Source organism: Hipposideros armiger, unplaced genomic scaffold (genome assembly GCF_001890085.2).
Source record: "Hipposideros armiger isolate ML-2016 unplaced genomic scaffold, ASM189008v1 scaffold_132, whole genome shotgun sequence".
NCBI lineage: Eukaryota > Metazoa > Chordata > Mammalia > Chiroptera > Hipposideridae > Hipposideros > Hipposideros armiger.
Window position 1 is genome coordinate 732,466 of NW_017731482.1, and position 16,023 is coordinate 748,488.

At 52.5% G+C, this 16,023-nt stretch overlaps 1 protein-coding gene and 1 pseudogene across 5 annotated transcripts in view; both read left to right on the forward strand.

Moving 5' to 3' along the window:
- P2RY6 (pyrimidinergic receptor P2Y6) overlaps positions 1 to 13,616 on the forward strand; it is a 35,884-nt gene extending 22,268 nt beyond the window's left edge. For 2 of the 5 annotated variants that reach the window (XM_019649457.1, XM_019649456.1), the window contains 2 exons: positions 10,823 to 10,911; positions 12,301 to 13,616. In XM_019649457.1, coding sequence (XP_019505002.1) covers positions 12,326 to 13,312 — 987 coding nt within the window. In that variant the 5' untranslated portion in view covers positions 10,823 to 10,911; positions 12,301 to 12,325 and the 3' untranslated portion in view covers positions 13,313 to 13,616. Of the gene's footprint in view, positions 1 to 6,686; positions 6,913 to 6,953; positions 7,708 to 10,155; positions 10,221 to 10,822; positions 10,912 to 12,300 lie in introns of those variants that run through there. The other 3 variants (XM_019649460.1, XM_019649461.1, XM_019649459.1) reach the window with 3 other exon arrangements.
- Positions 10,852 to 12,279, forward strand: LOC109386302 (transmembrane protein 126A pseudogene; annotated as a pseudogene).
- Positions 13,617 to 16,023: the final 2,407 nt, after the last annotated feature.

Sequence of the window (16,023 nt, forward strand, 5' to 3'; positions counted from 1 at the left end):
ACAGGACCCAGGCAGGGAATGAGACAGGACAGAGGCAAAGGTTTAGAAATGGTCACGGCCCCCTAGGCTCATGCCTGGTTTATGGGCTCCACCACCGTGTTCCCTGGGCCTGGACATAAGCACTAGAATTGCCCAGTGGGAATGAAAAACAACTGATGAGTAGTCTTGGGACCATCCTATAGGGTGTCCTGGGGCTTGGGGGCAGCCAGGCTCTGTGGCCCACAAGCAGGCCAGGCTGGGGATAGGAAACAGTGCCTAGAGGCATATCTCAGAAGTTGGGGTTACAAAGCATATCTCCCAGAAAGCTTTCTCAAGGTGGAATGCAGTGGCCTGGGAGAGAAGGAGTGAGCTCCCTGTCCCAGGAAGTGTGCAAGCAGGGGCCAGACAAGCCCTGTCAAAGAGGCTTCAGGGAGCCTCCTTCCCTGAGGGGTTGGAAAGAGCCCTGGGTCAAATGCTCTTAAGGCCTCTCTGACCCTGAGGGTCCAGAACTCAGAGCCCTGTCATTGACCCTTGGGCTCTGGGGTCTAGTTGGGTGTCTTGGGTGCTGGGGATGGTCAGAACAGGGCCAAGGCACAGGGCTGCCTTTCATGGGAAGTGAGTGGTTCTCTGAGGCTTTCTTTATACCCAAACTTTACCTGTGAGAACTGTGGACAAGGCTTCCTTCCTGCCTTTGGGGCTTCAGTGTCTGTGTGAAACCTTCAGGTAGTGTTGGTGCTCTGCCTGCCAGAGGATCAAGGACTGGGGGAGCCAGGCAGGCTCAGAGGTGCTACTCCTGCAGCTGTTACCTTCATTCCCCCTGACAAGTCTTCGTCATCAGCCAAGACAAAGATTTTCTTAGAGATGATTGAGTCAGGCAGCACCAAGGACAGAGCCCTGTGACTCATCTTTACAGACTGGGTTCACTCATTCAACATTTCCCGGTGACTCTTGGGAGCTGGAACCTGTGCTGGTCCCTGGGGCTCCAAACACAAAGCAAACCTTGTCCCCGATTCCTAACAAAGTTAAAGAAGGGAGGAAGTCTGGCTGACATAGACCCTTGGACTGGTCTTCTTTTCTGCCCTATCTTTCGACCCTCACTTCTTTGTCCTGTCTCAGGCCACTGTGTTCCTGAAAGGCAGGGTGGCTTGGTGGATTTACTGGGCACTTTGAGCAAGTTCCTAACCTCTCTGGCCTCACTTTTCCTGGAAGGAAGTATCACCTCTCTTCCTGAGCACAGATTGTATCATTATTCAGATCTGCATCCTTGTCCTGTCTCGCCAGTGACTGTGTCACCTTGGCCCAATCACCAGCCTTTTCTAAGCCTGTTTTCGCATCACTAAATTGGGATGATACAACCCACCACACAAGGCTGATATAATAGCAAATGAGATCCTGCAGCGAAAGCACTTAATTCAGTGGCTGGCACCTGCTGAGTAACCAAGAAACTGTACCAGTTAAGTAGCTCAGGAAAATAAGGCTCAGGGAGGTGACGTGACCTCCCCAGGGTCATAGAAATAGAAGACGAATCTAGGACTGGAACACAGATTTCCAGCCTTCCGGTTTCCTGCCCAGGAGGTACTAAGATGACACAGTGGCTTCTCTGGGTGCTGATAGAGAAGGGGCTCTCATTGGAAATGAATTGGAGGCTTCCCTGGCTGCCCTCCTGGGGATCAAGCTTGACCTGACAGTCCCTCAGTCCCCACCTGCCCCACTGCTTGTGGCCTCCAGGTATGTGAGGGTTCCAGAGCCAAAGCTGTGAACATGAGCTGCGGAAAGAGGAGAGGGGAGCATGGGGTGCAAGTCTGTAGGCAGGACTTCTAATTTCAAGTGACAGGATCGTAGGTTAGATGGACTGAGGCAAAAGGGGATTTATCCGCTCATGCCACCAAAAAGTCCAGTGGAAGGTGACGCTTCAGGCACAGCTGGAACTAGGCACTCAGTGGTGCTTTCAGGAACCTGTGTGTTCCCATCTTTTAACTCCGTCATCCCTCGGCTTTACTTTGGACTATCTCCTCCCTGGTGGTAGTATCTGCAATGCCTAGGACAGTGCCTGGCACATAGATCATCTGGCTCTAGCAGCTCCAGGCTCACTTTCTACCAGCTTTGCAAACCCAATGGAAAAAAATTCTCTCCTTCCCAATGTTCCAGTAAAAGCTTCAGAACTGACTCCAAGGTACTTGGTGAAGGTAGCCCATCTACCCCTGAGCCCATTATAGGGCCTGAGGAGCCCACTCTTCTCTCACTGGCAGGCCTAGTTCTCAGGCCTACCACCTCCAGATCCTCAAGACTTCAGGAAAGGAAGGAGGGGATCCCCCAAAGGGAAAACAGGAGGCAGAGCTATCATCATGAGAGGGAATCGGGTAATCAGGTGGGAAAAGACTATAGAGCAGCAGAACAATGACTGCCTGCGGAGCAGGCCAGATGGCTGGAGCTGGGCCCTCTCTTCCCAGTGGACTGGAGCCTGGTATTCTGAGAGGATTAGGGGGGTCCTGAAGACACCAATGGAGGTTGTTAGCCAACTGCACCTTTTGCAGCTAAACAGCCAGTTCTTTTTTCCCCCCCCAGATTTTATTGGGAAATTGGGGGAGGGGAACAGCATTGGGGAATCAGGGAAGGGAAACAGATGAGTTGCTGTCCTTTTTTGTTCTTTAGTTGTGGAGGACGTCGCTTCACTGGCCCATGTTGATATTATCATTGCTCTCTTCCTGGGTGAGGCAGATCGGTTGCCGGGCACTGGACGGCGGGTCACAGCATCTCTTGGCCGCTCACACTGGCTGCTGGCTGCTCACGGTAGCTTATGGCAGCCCACAGCAGCTTCACTGCAGCCTATGCCATCGCCGGCGACTCACAGCAGCCCAGCTCCAGGTCAAGCTGTTGTTCACCATCTTAGCTGTAGAGGGTGCAGCGTCACTGGTCCTAATGTGGGATCTGAACCTGCAGCCCTGATGCTCAGAGCTGGTGTCCCAAGCCAACTCCTAACCAACGCGCCACTCGGCCAGCCCCAGCCAGTTCTTTCTTGAATAGAGATCCAAGTGGCACATCTCCAAAGGGAGATTTTTTAAATGGGACATCCCAGGAGTCCAGGCAAGGAACAGAGACCCTCCCACACCAACTCCAGGGAAAGAGGGTTTATTGGAAGGTCTTAAGATCTCCCAGAGCCCTGAGAAGGATGGGAGATGGTGCGACCCCGTGGGTCTGGACTTGGAAAGCTGGGCACCATGGACTCTCCCTCTGCTGTCACTGCTGCCTTCTGGGCTCTGTGCACTCTCTCTGGGTTCCTCAGCCCCAAGGCCACCTGTGACTTCTCAGCCTTGCACCCACGAGGGTGACCATGGTCTCCGACCACTTTACCTCATTCCCAAAAGAGAACCTGTTGCTAATTTTGCCAAGCCTCAGCTTCCTCATCTGTAAAGTGGGATGGTAACTGGGAAGAGTGAATGAGATACAGCGTGTAAAGCATTTTTGCACAGTGCTTGGTGCATAGTCAATACCCAATTAAAACATCTTCCCAGATGGTGGTGGGGATGATGTGAGCTCACTGATGGGTAGCTGGGGCCTGGTACATAGTAGAGGCTCAGGAGATGCAAGATCCCTCTTTGCTCAGCCTGTAGAACAGCGGTTCTCAACCTGTGGGTCACGACCCCTTTGGGGGTCAAACGACCCTTTCACAGGGGTCGCCTAAGACCATCGAAAAACAAAAAGATATTTACATTACGATTCATAACAGTAGCAAAATTACAGTTATAGAGTAGCAATGAAAATAATTTTATGGTTGGGGGTCACCACAACATGAGGAACTGTATTAAGGGGTCGCGGCATTAGGAAGGTTGAGAACCGCTGCTGTAGAAGCTGGAGAGAAACCACAGGAAGCAGCCTCAACCCCCAAATTCCCCAAAATGACAGCTTCCCCTTCCTTGCACTCAAAATGGTTGTTTCAGTTCTAGGTTTAATTCCTATTGAGCAGGAGGTGAGATGGGGAAGTGGGAAAGAGAAGAGAAATTAGGTTTCCTGCCCTCCCTGTGTCCTCCTCCTGACAGGTTTGCCTTCCTTTGTGGCCAGCCTGATACCACAGGTGAGACCAAAACCCCTCCGGAAAGGGTTGGCTTTGCCCCCTACCCACTGTCCTCTGGGTGCCAGAGAGGCACTGGCATCAGGAACCCGGCCTCAGCCTGGCCTGAGGTGGGCTCCAGGGGGCTCCCTTGCCCTAGGCTGGACACTGCCTGGGTCAGGGATGGGTTGGTGACTGGAGCACAGAGGACATAATGACACTGTCAGGTGGGCACCATTACTAACCCTGTTTATCAGGTGGAGACTCAGGCTCAGAGAGGGTAGGTGGCTCGTGCCGGGTCACACAGAAAGTTGGTGATGGATCCCAGCCTGTCTGACTCCTCACGGGAAGGAAGCGAGGTCTTGACCCCTGTTATCCTGTGCCCTTGTTGCTAAGTTCACAGGGCAGGGGCTGGGCAAGGGGGATTCCAGACCTTGTTTCCCAGCAGGCAGGCAGGCCGGCCAAGGTTGAGAAGCCTCTTCCCACATCCAGCCTGGTCTGGGCTGGTTCCTGGCTGGCTGGCAGGCTGTGACTCAGGCTTCCAGCTACTGCCTCTAGCCACCAGGCCTCCTCATCCCTTCCAGATATGAGGGGTTTGGGGTGGGGGCAGGGCAGCGGGGAGGCTGCCAAGTTATCTAAAGGGTATCCTGAGACCATAGGATCCAAGCAGCCTAAGGAGCTTCAACCCTTTTCAGTTCTTCCTTGCGTCTAAACTGAATAGCTTCTGCTGCAGGCATAAACCGACCCCATGTGTTGCTTGAATTGTAAAATGTCTCTACCCTCTGTGGGGCAAGGGAATCCAGTGTTTCTGCCAATGGTGTACCTGGAAAGGAAATCGGTGGTGGATACCTGGTGTCAGGGCGACACTCCCAGGGCCTCTACCTCAGACAGGGCTCAGCACTGGCCATGGTCATCCTGCCAATGTCCCCAGTGGCTCCTGTGAGCCACATGGACCCGATGAGGATCTGAAAACAGGGCTTGAGCTTATGTGGAAATGATAAGTAGGAGAAAGGCTGGAGACTGGCTCAGGAGGAAAGGAGGCTGGGAACTCAGTCCTGAGGTTGTTCAGCGCCTGCCACACCGGGGAGGCCTCCTGCTGTGTGCAGACCTGCCACCCAGCCCAGGGCCGCTAGTCTGAAGGTGAGACTGGCCATCCTGGGCAGTCTGCTGGCGCCATCTGATGGCCATAGGCCCTCAGTGCAGGGAAGACATTCCACGGGGAATCCCCTGGACTTCGGAGGAACATTGGGAAAAGCGGGCCATAGAGTCAGAAAGACCCTGTTGAAATGCCACCTGGCTGGGACATCTTGGGAACCTCACTGACCCTTCTGCAGTCAGTTTCTTCATCTACAAAATGGGGAGAAGAACCCACCCCCACCCCCAACCTAGAGCTGCAGATAAAGCACCTGGCACAGGGGAGGCAGTTAAGAAATGACACCTGGTGCTGAGGGCCCAGAAAGCAGTGGAGACTGAGGTGGGCTGAGGAAGCCCATTTAGGCTGGGCCTGGAATTGATTCATTCAGTTAACAAATGTTTATTGAGTACCTACTGTGTGCCAGGGCACCTCATATACATGGTGTCATTTAATTCTTATGCCAGCCTCTGTGGTAGGTACCGACGATCATTCTCACTTCACAAATGAGAAAACTACAGGAAGGATAAGTAGGGATTATTCAGAGAAGGTGGGGAAAGCATCCCAAGCAGAGGAAACAGCTTGAGCATAAGTATAGAGGTTGGACAGCCAGGTGGGAAGCTGAAGCTGGCCTTAGGAGCAGGGCAGCAGCACCTGGGCTCTGCTTGAAGGTTTTATGATGAACCAGCCTCCTCAACCCTCCCATCTGTCCCTCTCTTTGTACAGCTCATCCTGTGCTCTGGCTACAATATTTATTCTTCATTTCTCAGACAGGGTAGGCTCGTTCCCCACCTCTTTGCCTCCTGCCTGGGACGTTGTCTTCACTCTTCAGAGTCCAAGTCCCCTTGGCCCTTTAAGACCCAGCAACAGGAGCCCTTTCAGGCCACTCCCTCCTAGGTGGACCTATGACCCCTAACACCTGAGCTCTCCCTCTGAGCCCCACCCAGGCTGCAGGAGCTAAGACCTAATCCCTGTCCTAGGGCTGATTGATACCCCTAGGAAGCCCTCAGAGTGGCTCCCACTCTTGGGACACATAGTCACCCACACTGGTGAGGGTGACCACAGGAGGTTGTCCTGGGAACCCAACAGGATTGGCTGCTGGACTGACGGCCAGGCCTCCTTGCCCTCGTGGGTCCCAGCACAGCTCAAATCAGACCAAGAAGTCCATGCTCTTAAATAGCACAAGTGACCTCCTAGCACAGACCCGAATATGCAATAAGTGCCTATCCATGCACAATTGACCAAGTGTTTATCAGCAGTTTAAATCTGAATTTTCTCCATTTGGGTTTTGGCCCCAAGTTGGTTCCTCAGTACCCTTGCCTGTAAAATGGGTTTGGAGGCGAGATCAGTGCTTACACCTTACGGAGTATAAAGGGTACTCCCCCCTTGTGGCAGTTCATCCTCACAACCTGCTGGTGTCCAGTGTGACCACATTCTACCAAGGGGGCTCAGAAAGAGGAAAGGGCTTATCCAGAGTCACACACTGATTAGAGGCCCAGGTTCTACCTGGGCCTCAAATCCCTAAGGCAGTGCTCTTTTCCTGCACCACCCTCCACCCCACCCCCTAGTTGCCTCAGCTGCTCCAAATTAAAGCCCACCTCCTCCAGGTCATGCCCCAAATGCTGCCCCCACCCCTGGAGCTGGTCTCTTTGGGACATGTCCTGCTCAGGTCGTCCTAACAGCTCTGAGTTCTGGTTTGTTGGTGAAGAGGGGTTGGAGGAGAACTTGACACAGACCAGAGAACTTCACTCAGGTGAGTTCTCAGGGCATTAGCTCCATCTCCACAACCCATGCCCATCATTCCCTGTGAGCTCTCAACCTGCCATGGGGAAGGGGGAAGTGACTGGTTAATGGGGGGATGTGTGAGGATCTGACAGCATATAGTAGGTGCTCAACAAACGCTCGTGGAGAAAAGGAAGAGAAGGAAGGAGGGAGGGAGAAGGTAGCTGAATAAGTAAGTGCATAAGCAGATTGCCACATAGAAGGATGGGCATGTCCATGCATGCGGAAAGGAGGGGTGGGTGGAGGAGTGGGATACTGAGAAGATGGCTCTGGGTGTTACAGCTAACAGAGGAGTCAGAAGCTCTGTAATCACCAACTATCCCGTTTGACAAGTGAAAAGACAAAGGGGCTGACGAGAAAGAAAGCTGCTGGGTCTGTGGGACAGGCCTTTGACCAGCAGCCTCTGGTCCCCTACTGCTCCCTCTGTCTAGCCCCTCATCACCCTCTTTCTTCTGCTGGGATGGGGGACGGTTCTGGGAAGAAGTCTGTTTCTCCACCCCCTTGCTCATCTAGGCCCAGTTCCCGCCAGGCCTTGGTGTTAGGGGTGTTAGGGAGGGGGTGGCCCCCGCAGGGGCTATTTCAGTCAGAGACAGTCCTTCCTGGAAACAAAGGAAGCTGCCCGCCCTGTCGCCCTGTCGGAGATGTCATAGCCTGGACTGAGGGCAGGAAGGTGGGGAGCCTCGTGTCTGGCTTCTCCTTGCCCCAACACACTTGGGCCACCAAGGCGCTTCGGGACAGGAGGCATCTCGGGGACAGGAGGCTGCATGTAAGTAGTAACACTTACATGGGCCGGTGCGGGGTGGGGCTGGGTCTGGACACAAGGGACTATGAACTGTGGGCAGGCAGGCATTTAGCACTTACCTAAAGGAGGTCCACAAAGATGGGGAGCCCAGAGGAAGGTGCTCTACCCAGCTGGGGAGTCAGAAAATGAAGAAGCAAGATTGGATCTGGAGCTTGATGGACACTTGGGGTTTTGTTGAACAGAGATAGGTTGAGTGGCACTTTGTGTGAAGCAAGCAGTAAAGATGGGAGGCCGAAGCGGAAACCTGGATCTCTGGCTGTGAATGACTATGTCGCAGTTTCGGTGTCTTGCAAACAGTGTGACAAGAGAGGAAGGGGCACAGCGGAGGGACCTGGGTACATTAGATGAGGCTAGGGGGCTTGGCAGGAGCTTGACTGTCAGGATGGGGGTTTTAGCTTTCCCCCAAAGGACAGAGGGATGCAGGGAAGGAGGTAGAGACACACCTGTTAGAAAGCTCCCCACCACGGGAAGAGTAACTGGAGTCCAAGCAGAGGCTGGGGTCTGAGCTGGTCCAGGGCGCAGGGCCCAAGCGTGGATGACAGATGTGAGACCTGCAGGGAGCCAATGTCGGTTGCTGCCCGGGGGCAGGGGCCAAGCAAGCCCTGTCTCAGAACCAGCTCCTGCCAGGAACTGGGAGAGCAGCTCACCCCTCGTAGGTCCTCAGAAGGCAGAGTGGATGAGGGAGCCAGGGTGACAGGCCTATCTTTCCTGGAGCAGACCTGAAGGTTTGCCCTGGGTCCCCTCATGCTTCCTTCCAAGAGTACCCATCTCACCAGGGAGTGAGGGGCAGAAAATGACTGGAGTCTCCATTCACCTAAGGCAGAGGGTGTCTCTGGGGTGGTGTCTGAGGGTGACAGGCCTCCCAAAGGAGGGTTCAGGGACACAGCACAGCTCCTCCCACCAGTTTCCTCCTCCTCACCAAAACCCTCTGCCCCAGCACACTGCTTTCCTCCCAGGCCCTGCCTACTCCACCTTCTTCCTCCCCTGGGGACACCCCAGGGTCCTCACACCCCTCTCCACTCAGGGAGAACCTCCTCAACCATTAGGGTCTTGCACCATCCTTCATCCTCCTCTGAGAAGTCTCTTCCATCCTATGGCTTGCACTGGTCTCCCCCTTCAGACTAGCACATGTATATGAGTATGTACAGGTAATAGGTATAGTATTTGTGTATATGTATGTCTGTATCGGTATCTATCTACCTACATCTGCATCTGTATACTGTGCCCTCATGCAGTCAGCAGGCAAAACTTCTCATTAAATGCCTGGCATGTGAAAACCAGAGAATGAATTCATGAATGAAAGAATGGCCTAAACAAATGAATGAAGAGACGAACGAATGAACTTTCTCTTGCCTGTACTGATCTTGGCTTCCTGGCTACAATGGTGGGACTGCTGTGCTTCCTCCTTGGCCTCTCCCTTGTGCCTAACTTGTCAGCTGAGCACCCAGCACTCCTAACTCATGGGTGGAAGCCCCACAAAGAATCTTTGCTAACTAAAGGTAATATGGCATGTGGAACACATGAAAATCCAAACATCATCGTTTTGCAGTTGCCCAGAATCAAAATCAAATTTTAAGTTGGGAGAAATTAGTGTGGGGAGTTATGTTTTGCTCTAGTATAACTTTTTTTTTAAAAGATTTTTATTATTATTATTGGGGAATTGGGGGAAGGGGAACAGACAAGTTGCTGTCATTTTTGTTCTTCAGTCTAGTTGTGGAGGACGTTACTTCACTGGCCCAAGTTGGCGCCATCATTGTGCTCTTCCCTGGCAAGGCAGATCAGTCACCGGCTTCTGGACGGCCGCTCACAGTGGATGCTGGCTACACACGGTAGCCCATGACAACCTACTACAGCAGGGGCTGCAGCCTATGCCATCGTAGGCAACTCCTGGCAGCCCAGCTCCAGGTTGAGCTGTTGTTCAGCATCTTAGCTGTGGAGGGCAGTGTCACTGGCCCTCATATGTGGGATCTGAACCGGGGCCCTCTGGTGTCCCAAGCCAGTTCTTAACCATCGCGCCACTCGGCCGGCCCCTGCTCTAGTATAACTTTTACAAATCTCATAACTTTACTAACCAGTATATTCACATTAAGAACAGCTACCACTTGCCCTGTGCCAGGACTGATCCTCACAACAGCCCTATCTGGCAGGTGCTATATTACCTCATTATATAGATGGGGAAACAGAGGCATAGACATTCAGTAATGAGCCTGAGGCCACACAGCTCACATGTGGCAGAGCTGGGATTTGAACCTGGATATCCAGACCAGAGCCTATATACTCGGCCTCAACCCTCTATCACCCTCTGAGTGCATTTTCAGGACTTTATAATTTTTCTGGGCCTCAGTGGTCTCCCACCTATAAATCAGGGAGAGAGGAGATCTGACTCACTTTCTCAAGGGCTTTGCCTTACAGGTCCACTGGATTTAAGTGGTGAATTCTCCCTGGACACCAGTAAATGTGGAAATGCTAGCTGGGAGGTGAGCGACAAGAAGTCAGACTTATCCCACCAGGGGACCCTTTAAGGCATTTGTGCTGCTGGCTCCCCTAAAATCCAGCCTGAAGGGATGAGTGGAGGGACAAGGTGTAGGATGCAATGGCATGGTATGACATTTATTAAGCACCTGCTGCATGTCAGGCCTATGATACATTTCACTGATGAGGACACAGGCTCAGAAAAAGCAAGTGATATGCCCTGAGTTGAACAGCATGAAAGAAAGGAAGCCAGGATTTGAACCAGGCCTGCCTGATTCTCTGAAGCTGGGCTCGTAACCTCTACATTCCACGTCCATGGGCTACACTAGGTTCCCTCCCAGTCGAGCAGTTGGACTTGCATTGTGGCTCTGCCTCTAACTCACTGGATAAGATTGAGCAGTCATTGCCCCTCACTGTGTCTAGATTTTCCTCCCTATGGAGTAAGCTGTTGACCTCCTTCCGCCATTTGCCTTCAGGGAAGCTGTTTTCACTCTAGCCACCAGGGGGCGCTGTGACCTCAGGGCACTGCCAGACCAACCTTTGTAGCCTCAAATCAACTGGAAGGAGGGTTAAGACTCCTGAATCACCTCCTTCCCTCACTTTACAGATAAGAAAACTGCAGCCAAAAGAAGGACCATGGCTTTAAAAGGTGGAGTCCAGGCCGAAGAGGTGGGCGCTGTCCTTGGTCAGCTCACGGTGTGTGGACATTTTGTTCAAGTTGATTAATTAAGCGTTACTGGGGGAGCCTTAGTGGCTAAGGAAGACGAGGAAGCACCAAGTGCCGGGAGGACAGCCTAAGGCTCAAGATGGAAAAATCATGAACCAGATTATACTGTCAAGGAAATCCAAATTTTTAATATCATAACCAGAAAAATTAACCAACTTCCAGAAGCAGAAAGGGGTCTACTTGAACATGGATCGACATATATTGGATTTAATGCTGCTCTCTGTGGCCTAATAACAAACAGTCTTTTTCGGCACATCTTAAATGTGATACAGGCTCGTACAGCTGCAGGCTTACCAATGGCAGTAATCCCATTTTTGGCAGCAAACGTATCTTACAAAGGTTTTGTAAGTTTACCATTGAATACAGGTGATAACTGTGAAACCTGTACTGTAATACGGGGTGGATTAGTTGGTCTTGCTTTTGGTGGTCTGTACCCTGTTTTCTTGGCTATACCTGTGAATGGTGGTCTAGCAGCCAGGTATTCCTCAGCCCTGCTACCAGAGAAAGGAAACATCTTAACTTACTGGATCAGAATTTCTAAGCCTATCTTTAGAAAGATGTTATTTCCCATTTTGCTCCAGACTGGGTTTGCAGCATACCTTGGTTCTAGACAATATAAACTACTTATAAAGGCTCTTCAGTTGCCTGAACCTGGCTTAGAAATTCAGTAATTGTTAAGCAAATCTATACACAAAAATAAATCTGTAAAAGTTAAAAAAAAAAAAAAAAGAGTTACTGGGCCCTCTCTTCCCTGGACCCCAGGCTGGGCTTGCACATGCAAAGAGGCACCAGACCTGGCACTTTTTCTCAGGAGATTCTGGGGCTTCAGGGGAGAGGCAGAAAGGCAGGCCCACTGTGACCACAATCTCCAAACTCCAGGGAACCCAGGGGAACCCTGTATAGCATGATTTAGTGCTTCTAACCTCATGACATCCTGAGAGGTAGGTGCGTCATTCCCCCATTTTTCAGATGGGAAAACTGAGATTCAGAGATGGTATATCATGCCCAAAATCACATAGCTAGTAAGTAGCAGAGTTGGGATTCAAACCAAAGCCCATCAATCTCCATTTACAGAAGAGACATTTGGCTAAGATTTTGAAGGATGTAAAGAAGTTCACCAAGAAGCCTGGTGGGAAATGTGTATTATAAAAAGTGAATTGGATTTCTTGCAAGCTTGACTTTTATTGTAGTCCAGGTTTCCATGATGTGAGGGCTATGTGGGGCCCCCATGGGGTGGTGAGTATCAGAGATGCTCCTGGTGGGGAGGTCTAGAGGGATAGGGGCCTACTGGGTGTGGTCTGTGAGTGTGGTGAGTGTGGTCACTGACAGGTTGTGTATTGCTTCCCCAACCTCTCCAGATGTAGGAAGCCTGGTCAGGCAGCCATGGAGAGGCACAATGGCACAAACCAGGCTCTGGACTCACCACCCACAACCTGTGTCTTCCGAGAGAACTTCAAGCAACTGCTGCTGCCACCTGTGTACTCGGTGGTGCTGGCAGCCGGCCTGCCACTGAATGCCTGTGTCATTGCCCAGATTTGCACATCCCGCCGGGCCCTGACCCGCACGGCTGTGTACACCCTGAACCTGGCCCTAGCTGATCTGCTGTATGCCTGCTCCCTGCCCCTGCTCATCTACAACTACGCCCAAGGTGACCACTGGCCCTTTGGCGACCTCACCTGCCGCCTGGTCCGCTTCGTCTTCTATGCCAACCTACATGGCAGCATCCTCTTCCTCACCTGCATCAGCTTCCAACGCTACCTGGGTATCTGCCACCCTCTGGCTGCCTGGCACAAGCGTGGGGGCCGCCGGACTGCCTGGGTAGTATGTGGGGCTGTGTGGCTGGCCGTGACAACCCAATGCCTGCCCACAGCCTTCTTTGCCTCCACAGGCATCCAGCGTAACCGTACCGTCTGCTACGACCTGAGCCCACCAGCCCTGTCCACTCGCTACTTGCCCTATGGCATGGCCCTCACCGTCATCGGCTTCCTGCTGCCCTTTGCTGCCCTGCTGGCCTGCTACTGCTGCCTGGCCCGCCGTTTGTGCCGCCAGGATGGCCCAGCAGGGCCTGTGGCCCAGGAGCGGCGTGGCAAGGCAGCACGCATGGCTGTGGTGGTGGCAGCCGCCTTTGCCATTAGCTTCCTACCTTTCCATGTCACCAAGACGGCTTACCTGGCAGTGCGCTCCACTCCCGGTGTCCCCTGCCCTGTGATGGAGGCCTTTGCTGCCGCCTACAAAGGCACACGGCCCTTTGCTAGTGCCAACAGTGTGCTAGATCCCATCCTCTTTTATTTCACCCAGAAGAAGTTCCGCCGGCGGCCACATGAACTGCTACAGAAACTCACAGCTAAGTGGCAACGGCAGGGTCGCTGAGTCCACTGGGGCAGGACACGGGCCTGGACTGCCATTGCGTTTGCCATTGTGGCTGAGGCACCAGAAGCTTCACCAACCCTAAACCATGCAGAGAATTAGGAGCTTAGCTCAGCTGTGCATGGAGTGAGGTCTCCCATAGTCCCCAAACTCTCACCAACTATTTATTGATCCCTTTCACTGAACCAGGCTCTGTGGACACAGACAAGCCTGGGCCTGGCTCTCCAGAAGGCCCCAGTCAGCCATGGAAGAGTTGGAGAAACCATGTTAAGCTGCTTACAAAAATATAGTGTGACATGTACTATAATTGAGGAGTATGCTACATGCTTTGGAGTCACCAATAAGGGAGTGAAAGAAGATAGGAGGGGGAAGTGCGAGCTTCTGGGAAGAGGCATTTGAGCTGGGTTTTGAGAGATGAAGATGAGCTCTCTGAGTGTGATGTTCCATTCATTCAGCAAACCTTTACTGACACCTTGTGTTCAGGTCTGGGTTAGTTCTGGGGCCCAAGTACCGTATTTGCCGGCGTATAAGACGACCGGGCGTATAAGACGACCCCCTAACATTTCCACTCAAAATACAGAGTTTGTTATATACTCGCTGTATAAGACTACCCCCTCTTCCGCACACCTTCCACACACCAAATAAAAGGTAAAACAATATCAGATTTGATTTCAACATTTTAATTTATATTCAAATGCTTATGACATGCAGGAAAACTGTCACAAGGCTGTATGTAATCAAACATATACATAAAACAGTGCAAGTTTATTACCGGTAAACATACCGGTAATTCACTAAAGAAAACACACTCTATAGACTGGTACCGTAGATTTTGCGAGTGTGGTAAAATCGCATAACAGCAAAATCGCATAACAGCCGAGCATACACCCAGCAGCGCTGCTGATGCCTGAACGGTATGTGGAATGAAGTGGGCGGGCATCGGGAGGCCACTATGGCACGGGGCAAGCACTATGGGCAGTCTATCTGAAGTGTACCTGGCGTATAAGATGACCCCCCACTTGGAGGCATATTTTTCAGCGCCAAAAAATCGTCTTATACGCCGGCAAATATGGTAGTACCGCCCCAGCCCTGCCCCATACAGGCTCCCAACTACTGGCGGTACTGATACAGTGATGTCAAAGCTGTAACAGAGGGAAGCATGGCTACGGGAAAGGGTGCCCAGAGGATGCCCATGACCCCAGTCCAAGGAGTCAGGAAAGGTCTCCCTGGGGATGGGGGGGGTGGCATCTGAACCAAATGTTGAAGGCCAAATGCAAGCTCTGCAAAAACAAGTGGGAAACATGTTGGTGCAGCCTGGGCCAGCCCTGTGCTAGGCTCTGCCCTGGGGCAGATGGGCGGAGAGCATGTGGCCTCCTGTGTGTGAAAGCTGAGAACACAGGAGCTGTTCCACGGCCATTCTCCAGACAACGGCAGGAGTAGGCCAGATGCTCCAGGCTGTGGGGGCTCAGCAGAGGGAGGAATCAGGGAGCACTTCGTAGAAGAGGTGAGCCTGGAGGTGGGGAGGAATCCAAAAGGCAGAGGAGGCAGCTCCTGGCGGAAGGCACTGTGTGAACAAAACCCAGAGGCAGAGATGGCACTGAGCCTGGCTATAAAGCAACAGTGAGCTTCAACTACGCCCGGGGCATTGGGTGTGTGAGAAGGTGGGTGAGGAGAGCTAGGCGGGGCCAGAGCATTAAATGCCAGGAAGAGCCCCAGACCCCACTTATTCTCCACCCACCTCTTCAGATGTGCCTCTTTCAGGCTCAGGGGATCCTCAGTCCCTGGTTCACCTCCACCTGACCCACCAGGGGAGGGCACATAGCCCTTCAACACTGCTTCATTCTACAAGCAGAATTCAGCAGCTTGAGGAGACTCAGAGCCACCAGGAGGCTATCCTGCAGGTCCCATGGTCAGGAGTCTGCCGGCCAGTCTCAAGACAGACCGCTCCCCCTGGGTTCCTCTCTTGCCCTTCAGCAACATCGTTCTGGCCTGTGGGTACTTGGAAGGCTGCCTGGAGGCCATCTCACATGGAGGCATCTCAAATACAGAGCTGAGCCTTAAAAAGCCTTGGAAAGGCATCTTCACTGAAGGTCGCAAGGAGACAGCAAAGGGGAATTATACCAGGCAAGGCCCTCCCGAGCCCTCCTCACCTGCTCTCCCCCTGCACAACTGTCCTTTCAGCCACACCTCTGCAGGTCCTCATCCTCTCTGCTCTTTTTCCTTCTCTCTCCTCCCCACCTCACCCCATCCCCCCTCACTTCTCTTCCAGGCCCCATTCCCTCCTCCTAGATCTCAGTTTTCCTCCTGTGGAACAATCTGGCCTGTCCTTGGCTGCTGGTATTCCACACAGACCCCATACATGACAGAACCAGCTTGGCAAATACTATTCTTAGAAGGTAGATGGAGGAAAGGGCAGAGGGACAGGGCAGGGAGGGGAGGGACTCTAGAACATTTCCCTTTTAGTCCTGCCTAATCTCCAAGACTGCTGGGCAACGTGGGGATTCAAAGAAGGGCTCTGGAGAAGCTCAACTCCATGGTAATGCCAGAGGTATGCTCGCCGCTGGGAAGTGGGAAAAGCAGGCCCAGCCCACCTTGGAAATCCATTCCAAGTACCCTTGCTGGAGAGGCTGACAATTTTGATTCTTTGGACCACAGTGAAATAGAAGTGTGGGAACCTCAGAAGACAGAGGCTGGTTCTTACTCCCTGTACGATG